Raw genomic sequence first — 13,261 nt, 5'->3', positions numbered from 1 at the left:
ATTTCATTTTTATGTCTTGAAAAATATCTTCAGAATTTGTATTTATATTTATAAATGCTTCTGTGTAGTAATTTTGTGTTGTTCCAACCCAGACTTATGAATTGTAATCAAATAAATAATATAAATTTGATATTCAGAAATATGCTTTTCAAATGATCTGTTTTAAAGGATAAGCTGCAAGAACATGGAACATAATATGCAGCCTAGCAGTATAGAAGAGAGCATGTTTTTAGGGAATGGTAATGCCTGACATATTTGTTGATGAGTTAATAGTTTTCAGTAAACTGCTGAGAATTTTAGTTTGATTGATTGATTTGGGTTTTATGACACAAGGACAGCAAAGGTCATACTACACCAGGACATGGGTTACATCAGTACATAGGGTGTTGGTAGGTAAATAAATAAATAAATAAACAGTTACAAGGAGATAAAATAGTGAATAGTACAAAATATATGTACAATGTTTAGTATTTACAATGCAACATTACATATATACAAATCCATAATCATGTCTTTAAATCAATTAATATTTTTTAAAAATCTGAAAACATTGTGCAATCTATCTGAGTCTGATAACATCTGACTGAGCATATAGGACTTGGCCAGATACATAAAAATGTAATTTCTCTCTTGTGTGAAGTGCTCGCACTCCACCAGAATATGACTAATGGTAAGACGGGTGTCTTGCATTTTCCATACATAGGTGGGTCATCAGCCTTAAGTAAATAAGAATATATGAGATGACTGTGACTTATGCAGAGCCTAGCAATAACTTTCTCTCCTCTGTTACTGCACTGACTAGACTGCCAGTGCTTAATCTGATGTAATTTGTTTGTCAGTACTTCCTATCATGAGTAATATTATTGTGCAATTAACTCTAATTTTATAACTTCTGTGTAGTTAGTATAGGAGACTGTCAAAGAGTAGGTGGAGAAAATATGAACTGATCTAGCAGCTGCATCTGTGAAGTCATTTCTTTTATTTCCAATGTAGCTGGGAATCCAACACAACTGAACATAAAAATTAAGGGATCTTTATTTTGTGCAAGAGATTTATTTATTTTTTGTGCAAGCAATGGATGTGGATAATACACCAGAGAGGAGACAGTCAAAGAGTAGGTGGAGAAAATATGAACTGATCTAGCAGCTGCATCTGTGATGTCATTTCTTTTATTTCCAATGTAGCTGGGAATCCAACACAACTGAACATAAAAATTAAGGGATCTTTATTTTGTGCAAGAGATTTATTTATTTTTTGTGCAAGCAATGGATGTGGATAATACACCAGAGAGGAGACAGTCGGTAAAGAACTCAAAGAATCTGCATAAATTAATTCTGGTAGGAGTTTTTTTTGATATACACAATTGCAAGCTGAATGGCATGCAGCTCTGTTGTACAGGCAATCAGGTGGGATCTCATTAGAAATTGTAATGTTAGGGACAGCAACACAGTCAGAAGAGATCTCTGATCTTGAACCATCAGCATAAATGGGCAAGAAATTAGACTGGGCTGCTCTGTGTGCATTGAACAACTGAAGGTAGATGGATGAGACTTCTGTGGTTGACAAAGTGAGAGGCTGCAAAATGGGGTGCAAGTCTGCCATGGAGGAATACTGTTCTGTTTGATGAGGGTAATATTGTCAGCACTCATGCCAAATAGTAACATGCATACCAAAAATGCATGTTACTATTTGCATACCAAAAGGACAGATGGCAGTCTGATAGGACCTCCTAATGTAGAGAAAAGAGACTAGTTTGTGTATGTCAATCTCAAAGGGACTTTATTTTTAGAGCATAATTAAGAGACATATATTTTCATCTAAGTAACGGGGGGGGGGGGGACATTTTGCTCGGCATAAAGGCATTGAATGATTGATGTGTGAAAAGCACTGGTAGGTAATCAGATACTGTACACCCACAGATGCAAGACCCTTCAACACATGTCAGAAGGCGGCGAATCCATTCTGATGTTAGGGTAATCAATCCATCTTGTGGGATGAGTTGTTTATTATCACACATTGGAAAATTAGCCTTTCTTTTATGAAAATTCTAGTTTTTAAAGTGGTACCTATTTTGATTGTATAACAGTTGGAAAATTTTACATATAAAGCACATGATTTCGCATGTTGGTGACCAATTCGTACATTCTTTATTTCTTTCTCCCCTCAGCATGAATTGACTCTTCTTGACAAGTTGCCAGACTAGGGTCTCGGATATGTGGTCGGACAGTACCTTAATGATGGACTGGGTCCAACCACTGGAGTGTGCTCTTCCTTGCAAAACTGTAGACCTGGGACCTATAATCAAGCTTTGAATGTACAAGTGCATGATAAATGCAGAGGAAGGAACATCGATCAGCACCCCATTCGAAAGAGGATGTTCAATGCATTTTTTTTTTGCACTTATCCTGAAGATGACAATGTGTGTAAAGAAACTGAGCTTTCTATCAAAGATGAATCCCAGAAACTTGGCCTCTGGAACTATGAAAATATCAGCCTGTCACATCTTAAATCAGGATCGGGGTGGAGAGTGCATTTTTGCCAGAAGTGTACATAGATAACGTGAACCCATGAAAGATACGATTGATTACTTGTTGAAGTTGTCTTTCAATGACCCACATATTTCAGGAGTGAGCATAAAATGTGAAATCATCAACATAAAGACAATTACCTACTGTGAGAGAAAGCTGTTCAGTAATTAAGTTCACTTTAATAGCAAATACAGTCACACTTGAAACAGAGCCTTTAGGAACCCACTTTTCTTGATGATATGGTTGAGCTAATGTGCTAAACACCTGGACTTGGAACAGAACGGCTGGAGAGAAATTTTTAATAAAAACAGGAATGTACACCCGCCCCCAGACCCAGATTAAACAGGTCTTTTAATATGCTATATCTCCAGGGCTGGATCATAGGCTTTTTCCATGTCAAAGAACGCTGAAACCACATGCTTTTTTCGTGAAAGTGTCTCTTATACATGTTTATAAACGGACCCAATGATTCAAGGTTGACTGGTATGCTTTCTAAGTACCATAGAAGCCTTGCATTTACCATTTTTTTCCCAAGACCTTACAAAGACAGCTAATCAGACCAATGAGATGATAATTGTTGGTCTGGGTTGAATCCTTGCCTGGCTTTGGGATAGCAATGACAATCAACTTATGCCAAGAATCCAGAAACACTTCCTGCGTAAATATTCTGTTGTATAGTAAGAGAAGGAGAATGATGGAAGATGATGGGAGGTGTTTAATCATCTCATAATGGATGTCATCAGGGTCCACTACACTAAGGTGAGATAGCAAAAGGGCTCTTTTGAAATATACAATCAGCCTCTTTAACAAATGGCTGATTGTATGGCTCTATGCCCTTGGTACAGAAGCTTAATTGCTGTTTCTCTTGCTGCTCTTTCAATATTAAAAATTCAGGAGAATATGAGGCTGTTGCTGAGATTCTGCAAAGTTTTCATCCAAACTTAATGGATTCCTTCGGTACTAAAATACTGGAAATAAAATACTTCCTATTCCTAATGCAGTGATTCTCATAAGCTTCATACCTCACATCATCGTGAAGAATCCAAAATGATGTGCAGTATAAAGATAGTTCATTCACTATAAAATCCATGCATAACACTAAAAGAAAAATTGGTTAGAAAATTATTAATGCAATATGATTTAGCCGGCCTGGATGGCCGAGTGGTTAGCATGTCCACTCTCCAGCCAAAAGGCTATGGGTTTGAATCCCGCCATGGGCATGGATGTTTGTGAGTGTCTACGGAAATACCAGTGGTGGTGGTTGGCAGTAGATGCCGTTGGTGTAGTTGTGGTCAGTTGGTGGATTGAGCAGTGGAGACAGAGTTGCAGAGCAGGTGCCCTCCCTCGATGAATCCTTGGACTCCCTGGAGGTGTCAAATAATAATAATAATAACAAGATTAAAATATATTTTGAACGAACAGTTCTATATAATAATCAATTTTACAGAAATTAATATTTTAATATATAGAGTGACTATTTAATTATATAGTTAAAATAATGTAAAATTTAGACTTACTCTCTTCAGTGTTGGATGATCTGGAAATTGTTCCAGCAGAGTATTTATATGACTTTCCAACTTTTCCAATAATGGGCGACAGGAAATTGCTTTTTTGGGATTTGGATCATGATAAATGTCATATGATTGGCAGTCAGCAGGCAAAAAATTCTAAAACACAGAAATCACATAGTTATATTTAGAGCACCAATTATCTGGAGCTATTTGATGAAAGCAGTCTGAATAGATCAGCATAATTGATGCACTAAATATATATATATAAAAAAAAGAATATGCTGCATTAAATACAGGTGGTCCCCAGGTTAAGGATGACCTGACTTACAGCATTCCATACATATGAACAGGCTCCCAAGGCTCCCTCCCCAATAAAGATAATTAATAATTAAATTAACAATTCGGGAACTAGTTTCTTCCGTGCATGTAAACAAACCCACATGGCACACGCGGTTCATTGGTGCAGCAGCTTTGTTAGCAGATAGTCTCATTGTTTATACAGTTGCTTATGCACAGTATCACTTTTTTTAATTTTTTTTATTTGATTTTGTGAGTCTGTGATGGACCATGGACTATGATGGATAGTCAATGGATCAGGGAGTCATTTCTGCATTTAAGGCTTATTACTTATGGCATACATTCCCACAAGCAGTCAGGGTTGCAGAAGATGGTGATGACTTTGAGAGAGTTCTCTAAGAATTATGCCATCAAAAACATTGCTGATTCTTGGGAGGAAGTGAAGCAATTAACAATCAAAGGAGTGTGGAACAAACTCAATTCTGTGATAATTTTCGTGGCTTCACAGAAAAGCTGTCATGGATAGCGGCAATGCACTGATTTTGCCGCTATCAATGGGACTCTAGTAAGTCAATGATATCATTTTCATTGACTTACTAGAGTCCCATTTCCAAGAATTAACCAATGAAGACCTTATGAAGATAGAGAAGCAGTTGATAGAAACACAAGAACATGAAGAATCAGAAGACCCAGAGCAAGAAAGTTTATGACAAAAGAATTAGCTGAAGCCTATCATCTCATTGAAGCAGGATTTGCAAGTTCCTAATACTGAGCAGTTAACAAAGTTTTACCATGCAGTTAGTGAGAACATCAGCTGCTACAAGGCCATTCAGGATGAAAAAAAAAAAAAAAGGCTATGCGAACAACCCTGGATACCTTTTTTCTAGAAACCGACTTCAGTGACAAGCTTCCCTCCTCCAGCAACTGAATCAAATCCTGATTCTCCAAGCACCCACTCCATCCTCTCCAGCACCATCTCCATCATCCGATTAATGTTACCTACCTTCTTGCTTCAAAAATGCTCCTTCCAGTAAGCAAGACATTGATGTAACATTAGGTGAGTGCTAACATTTAATACTCTTTTTTGAAATTTCTCCTATGTCCTATTTAAACTTTTTGTATAAGTTTGTTTTTATGTTCTGTTTGCTTGAATTAAAAGAAAGAGCACAATAGTTTCTGTAACTTATTTTACAGAAATCACATACAGGAGTATTATTATTATTATACTGTATTATTTATTGCCATATATGAGCCATTATAGTATTGTTATTATTATTATTGTTACTACCGTATTATGTGCTGTTTATCAGGAATACATCTCATCTGTAACCAGGGGACTGCCTGTAGTTGGAAAATATATTTCTGAATCTTAGTAATATACATCTCAACAGCAAACATATATATATATATATATATATTAATAAGATTTAATGACTAAAACCGAGAATAATAGTAAGGCTTTATTGAAATAAAAACACAACTAGTTTTGGCTTTTGACAGCCTTCATCAGGTGTCTTCTAAGAATAGGAAACAGTAATAAAAACACAGAAGTTTAAAACTGTGAAGCACAGGAAAATTGCACTACATAATTGACATGAAAAAACGTTGTATTTACAAACGTGGCATTGTTTGTCGAGTGTGTGTGCTTGCAGACTCTCGCGAACGGCAGTACCGAACAACAGCAGAGTGACTATCAGGGATGTTGTAGCTCAAATTGTTATTTAAATGTTCACAATTAAGGATGATTTCTCTGGACTCCACAATTTTTCTCTCAAACTCATCATGGCAACGAAAGATGTTTTCGGATATATCCCAGCAGACTGAATGACCCTGGTGTTCATCATTAGGATTGTTCAAGAAAAGAACATGACTAGACAAGGCACTGGCATGTGTTCTTTTGTAAGAGATGTCTCTCTTGTGTTCCTCCATACGTAGTTCAATAGATTTATTTGTTTGACCAAAATAAGGGATATTACAATCACACCATATCTTATATACACCAGGATACTTCAGATTATGATGATGAGGCTTTGAATAGCTTACAGCAAGCGGATTTTTGGAAGTATAGTGAATAAGGTCCTGATGTTATACTTTTTAAGAACTTTAGTTAATTTTTTGGAAACTGAACTGATGTACGGGATGGAGATGTTACCCTTAAAGTTAGTTATTTCTTCAGTGCGGTGGCTAGGAGGATTTAGAAGAAATTTTTTAATGGTTTTATCAGAATATCCATTTGTCTAAAGACATGAGAGAGGTAATTAATTTCTTTTTGAAGTTCATCTGGATCATTCAGAAGAGAGCATGCTCTATGTCCCAAGGTAGAAATAGTTCCAAGTTTTTGTGGAGGAAAATGATGGGACTGACTGTGAAGATATCTATTAGTTTGCATAGGTTTTCTATACATGGAGATTCTAAATTTTCCAGAGCAGCATGAAAGTTTTATACCTAGGAATGGTAGGGAATTGTCATATTCAAGTTCAACTGTGAATTTTATATTAGGATGCTGATTATTGAGATGATTAAGAAAATCCATGAGAAAGTTATGGCCGTGACTCCAAATAATAAAAATGTCATCTACATGACATTTCCAAAGTTTTGGTTTAAATGAGAAGGATGATATAGCTTTAGTTTCAAAATCCTCCAAGTAAATGTTCGCAAGAATAGGAGATAAAGGGTTGCCCATCGCTAGACCTTGGTTCTGTTTGTAGATGGTGTCTTGATATCAGAAGTAACCAGACTTAACGCAATGGGTTAGTAAAGCAAACATTTTTTTGGATAATTTGTTCTTTAGTGATATTAGCACTTCTTTATGGACATTCGTAAATAAGGAAACTATGTCAAAACTTGCTATTATGTCATTCTCGTTGATAGTTATATCTTTAATTTGTGATATAAAGTCCAAGGTATTGTTAACGAAGGATGAAGACTTATTAGAAAAACACTTGAGGTATTTAGCAAGATGTTTGGAAAGCTTGTAAGAAGGCTTGCAAGTTTTGACATAGTTTCCTTGATAGTCACTCTGCTGTTGTTCAGTACTGGTGCTTGCGAGTCTGCAAGCATGCACTCAACAAACAATGCCACATTTGTAAGAACAACTTAAATGTAAATACAACGTTTTTTCATGTCAATTATGTAGTGCAATTTTCCTGCACTCCACAGTTTTAAACTTCAGTATTTTTATTACTGTTTTTATTACTATTCTTAGAAGACACCTGAAGAAGGCTGTCAAAAGCTGAAACTAGTTGTGTTTTTATTTCAATAAAGCCTTACTATTATTCTCGGTTTTAGTCATTAAATCTTATTAAAATGTATCATAACAACTGAGTCAATGTTCCTGAAAGCATATATATATAATATGTGTGTGTGTGTGTGTGTTAAGGATACCAAGTAATTTTATAAACCTGGGTTTTTTTTTTGTGTATAATTTTTTTTATATTTTTTTAATAGATTAAATGACTATAAGCTGAGAGATAAAAATAGAAGAAACACTATTTGAATTAAGTAGACTGCACAACTAGTTTTTCATCTTCATAGAAGACTTCTTCAGATGCATAACAAAAGTGAACTACCAACAAACATTGTGAAAGACAAAAAAAATCTACACATTAAAGTTAAGTAGAATACATCTCAACACTAAGGTTAGTGTTGAGATGCACCAGGTTGAGGACAATTTATTTAGATTCTACAATTCTTCTTTCCAGTTCATCATAGCATCAAAAGATATTTTCCAATTTGTCCCATAAGACTGGATGATTGATAGAGTTTTACCCATTAGTATTAGCAGAATTTAGGACATGGTTCAACAGAGTCACAGTCATCCTGAATACTGAAGAATATAATAACAAAATGTTCCAATTATGACAAACAGATACTTATCCATTTATGTCAGATTTCACAAAGACACAGGTATGACCCTTGCAGTGAAAAGAATCATGAAGTGTATAGTTTGGGCACTGGAAGCAGACAGTAGTTGATGTAGCTGTAACGCGAGTTTCTGTCAGAAATAAGATGTCTGGTCTGGAAAACTGCAAGTAATGAAGGCCATCATTTATGTTTATGGTAATGCCATGGATGTTAGTAAAGTGGCAAAAACAAGAATTTTGCTTTTGTCACAGTGTCACTGTTATTGTTTGTGAGAGTCTTCATAGGTTTTATTATAAGTGCGATTAGATGGAAGGATATAGTGAGGATGCGCAGTGAGAGAAGACAGACTCTTGGACATGACTTCTGTACAGAGAGAAACCAGTCTCTGTGCCATGACAGTGCCCCCCACATACCACTATTTAGACTTCCTCTCCAGGCATGACCTGGCAGAGTAGGTGGTAGTGGGTTTATGCACCAGCTGATTGGGAAGCCTCCTGACATGTTACTGACAGGTTTGGGCTCGTGCACTAACTGTTGTTCCCTTCGAATGGAGGCGTTCTCTAAGTATTTAGTCATGGCCTTGAAGGTTATCACTCACACAGCATGAAGAAAAGAGAATTTGCACTGTGAAGACAGTGTAAATAACAAGAAAATGTTTACTTCCATAGATATTCTCTCTGACTTCCCACACAAGATCTATTGCATAACAAGAGTGGGTAGGCATGTGGAAGAGGGTATTGACTCCATTATTAAGAAGAGAGATGGCATAATTTTTAATCATTTGCTCAATGATATGACCTCATGCAGTTGTGTTGGCATTACCACAGAGATACTTGTGACATGAGAGGTTTCCTCAATTAACATGAAAAAAAAAAAAAAAAAAAAAAAAAAAAAACACCTCAACGGATAAGTGATACTATTTATTTAAAGTCATATATTTCAGCCTGAATATTACAGCCCCATCATCAGTGGCAACATTCCACTTTGTAATAATTAATTACAAAGTAGAATGCAAACAATGGATTGATTTAAAAAGCAAGAGCTGTGTGATGTTATACATAAAACAACACAGAGAAAATATTGATAATTCATTAACTTTTAATTCATTAAAAAAATTACTGATATGTGATTAAAATGAGATTTTCCCAAAGACAGAGAGGGGTTGTTGTTTGGAATGACTATCTCTCTCTCTCTCTCTCTCCATCTAAGATGTAGAGTTGTCAGTCAGGCTAAAATATATGTCCGGGCAGTTATTCTAGTGGTTGTGCACTTCACAACCATATGCCTGGGGAAGGAGTGTCCTAGGTTCGATTCCCACGGTGACATGAGGAGCTGAAGGATCTTCCTCAGCCATAGCCAAGTTAGCCGGTCTTGGGCGTGGACAGTAGGGTTTTTAATTCCACAAAGCAGGCAAACTGGCCTTGAGAACTCAACACTACAGGACATAGGATACACTGGGGTGTGCAGCTGACCACCTTATCCTGTGCACGGTTTGAGGTCCGATGATTAATAAATCCTCGACACCGCAAGGTAAAAGAGGGTAAAAGGAAGATGAGATGATGAGATAAATAGTATTACTTATCCCTTGTGTTTTTCATGTTAATTAAAAAATACAACACAGAGTATTATTCTGTATTAAAGTCACCCATGGAAAGTTTGGGCTGAGGCAGTTAAAATATACAATTATCAAATTCCATCTCATTTAACTCATAACTCGGCAGTAAATATATTGAACATACTGTAGAAATCCTATGGATAGGCAAATCACTACTGTTGCCAGAGAAGTGTTAAGCTGGACATAATGAGTATGACTGCCCACTAGGATAGCTAATTCACTATGAGCAACACCATCTCCAGTTCTGTCATTACAAACAGTGAAATTCCTTAAGAGAGGTGCTCACTGGGTTTTAAATGAATCTTGCTGACAGAAACTGAAAAGCTTGTGTTTCTTCAGCAAAATCTTGATATCATTGGAAATTTTTTTTTATTCTTTTGGATTTGCAGACTTGTCCAATTTTGAGGAGGTGGACTGATTTTGCGAAGTATGGAAGGCCAGTTTCAATCTCATCCTCTGGAAAAATGTTCGATATAGTGGATTCTGCTTAATTGGACTGCCATATTGGGAATAGCATAATCTGGTCCATTTAAGTGAAGTTCCAGGTCAAGAGTTTAAAAGATGTATGTGCAAATGTATGCATTAAATACATATACAGAATTGATTGAACATAGCCTATCATTTTTTTTTTTTTTTGATTGATGGCAATTAAATAAAATTAGTGTATGTATTTAGTGAACAGAGCACTTCCTCTGCATGAAACAGAATTGTAATCCAGTAATATTTTTTCTAGCATCTTGGGTAGTCATTCATTCAAGCTTGGGAGTGTCATCCTCATTATTCTGTTGTTGTTCTTCTAATGTCCTCTGATGTTTTGCTACAATTTCCTCCTGAAAGTCTTCATTTTCATTATAGTATTGAAGGCTACTATCAATGGATGCAAACTGTTCATAGAGTCTGATGTGGTTCTTGTCTAATGGGACATCATTTTTACTATCGGCTGTATCTGGCATATCTATGATTCAATGTTTAAAACCACAGTGAGTAAAACAGTTTTGAACAGTCTTGTTGCTTACTCTGTGCCAACAATAAGGTGGTGTCAAAATAAGCTTTAAGCTGTATTACTAGTCAAGTAAAGGATTAACTTTTGTGCTAACCTCCTTAGAAATCATCAAGGACCAATAAAAATTTTCTTGAAATCCATTGTAATTCAATGTTGAAATTCATAAACCAATTTTTAAAGAATTTAGATATCAATTCACACATTTTTGTTTACAATGGTACTAAACTGATAAACTCTCCATTCTAATCCTTTAAGGTACTGGCCCTTTTTCCAATAACTAAAAGCTTTTGTTTATCAGTTCCTGACATATTTGAGAACAACACTAGAAACCATCCAATGTGCCATGACAAAAGACCATTATTTCGTCAGCATCGCGCATATGTCATCCAGCACTAAATTTTTGGTGCAAATTTACATAATTTTTCTAATACTCCATGTGGTAGAGGTTACTGGCTGCCCTAATTAAAAGGTAATGTGTCCGAAATAAACAAAGCAAATTCTTGTTATATTCTCATTTTGTTTTTGTTCTTCCTGACATGTCTCAATAAAATGGCTGACCCAATTAACCAGCTGATCTGAGCACATTAAACAGAATCCACTGTACATCATCTAATATGATGAAATTATCAGATTGAGGAATACACATCAAAGTTTGAGTCACTGTTGACATTTTCTTAATTGCCACCTTCTCAGCATAAGAGGATATCAGGATAGCTGTGGTGGTGATCAATTTATTTATTTATTTATTTATTATTTTTTTTTTATCCCATTATGACATATTTTGTTCTGTTTTAATATTCTGTATTTCTTTTTGATCCTTCCACTTCTGCATGGAAGTAGGTTGGATGAGCTCCCTAACAGTTGACACACTTAACTTTCTTTGCAGAGCAAGATTTGATATTATGCTCTTCACTACATCTGGCACAGGTTGTAGAGCCATGACAGGTAGTAGATTGGGCATGTCCATATTTCTGACATTTAAAGGATATCAGCGGATTAGAGACATACAGCCTAACAGGGCAGTTGAGATACTCTGCTTTTTTAGATGTTGAAAGCTTGAGCATATCAAAAGTAAGGATGATGTTTCTGGTTGTAACCAGGTGACCATCCACATGTGTCAAGATTTGCCTCGTATCTTGTCACTTCCTGATCCTTAAGCTCTGAAAATATCTTCTCATTTGGAACATCAAGGAGATCCTATTCTTATACCATTCCTTTAAAAAGGTTTTATGTGTTGTCAATGTAATTGGTATTCCAGCCATGATGATGTAGCCATTAGTAATTTTTCAGAATGCTGCTTTGACATTATGTTTCCAAAAAAGATATCACCGGAATGTAGTTTCTTGGCTGTTTAAGAAGATCCTGCCAGTCCTTCTAAACCCTTCTGAATAAAAAAAAGGTGACATTTCCCCCTAGTGGCTTTTTGCCTGTTGCATAGATGATAAGAAACACTCTTACATTAACTGGTATCACACCTTTTGTTTATTACTTCTGTCATCAAATGATGTATCTACAGTATCGGTACTTAATTTGGACCTTGTTAGGGCTCTGAAATATTTCAGGATAAGGCATTTATAGGGATTTATAAGCATTCTTAAGGGATTTTTCTGTTCAGTGCCAGAATTTCTCACCCATCATGGAGCCACAGATAGATGTTCACTAACCTGCAAGCAATAAATGTGTTCAGAAATGGAATGCCAGGGATACTCCAGACACGGAGTGATATATATATATATATATATATATACACCAGCACAAAAGCAAGTTTTGAGCTCCATCCCCCAGACCATGGGGTAGGAGACTTATTGCAACACCAATAACTCTTGCAGGCAAGCTCACTAGCTGAGAGTCCATCATGCCAAAGAATAGGCCAAAGTACAAGACTGCCAGGGTCCCCCTTTCTGGATACCCACAGACAGCACTGCACTGCAAACATGGTAGCAGGTCACTGGATCCCCGTGATAGTGATTTGGTAGAAAGGGTAGTAAAAAGAAAGATTTGGATGAAGTAGAGAAAATCATATGGCAAAAAAGCAAAGAAAAAGAGTAAGAATGAAAAGGGCCAGTACCATTACTGGCCCTCTCCACCACAAACAAGAACCCCATGGGAAGGCGGATGGGAAATGGATACAGATACCTTTGGCTATGCTAAAGCTTTTGAGAGGATACAGCATTAAAGGTTGTTGCATAAGTTGCAAGTTATGGGACTGGATTATAAGCTATTAGCATGGATAGGAGGGTGATTGACAGACTGACATATGAGTGGTATATTGGGGTGTGAATCTGCAAGATTTAAGATACCAGTGAAGTACCACAGGGATCAGTCCTTGGTCCACTGTTATTTGATCTTTTCATTAATGATATTAGGATGGATTTGACAGGAGACATAGCTGTTTGCTGATGATGCAAAGATAGAGTAATCAGTAATGCAACTGACTTGCACC

General features: G+C 36.2%; 1 protein-coding gene across 1 annotated transcript in view; it reads right to left on the bottom strand.

Moving 5' to 3' along the window:
- Positions 1 to 13,261, bottom strand: part of LOC150096239 (midasin) — a 1,081,806-nt gene that overhangs the window by 247,159 nt on the left and 821,386 nt on the right. Inside the window, exon 66 of the mRNA XM_090409469.1 lies at positions 4,046 to 4,195. Within this exon, the coding sequence (XP_090265595.1) occupies positions 4,046 to 4,195 (150 nt within the window). The remainder of the gene's footprint in view (positions 1 to 4,045; positions 4,196 to 13,261) is intronic.

Source organism: Typopeltis vanoorti, chromosome 19, assembly GCF_054136105.1.
Source record: "Typopeltis vanoorti isolate ZY-2024b chromosome 19, IOZ_Tvanoo_1.0, whole genome shotgun sequence".
Lineage (NCBI taxonomy): Eukaryota > Metazoa > Arthropoda > Arachnida > Uropygi > Thelyphonidae > Typopeltis > Typopeltis vanoorti.
This window is presented reverse-complemented; position numbering and strand designations above follow the sequence as displayed.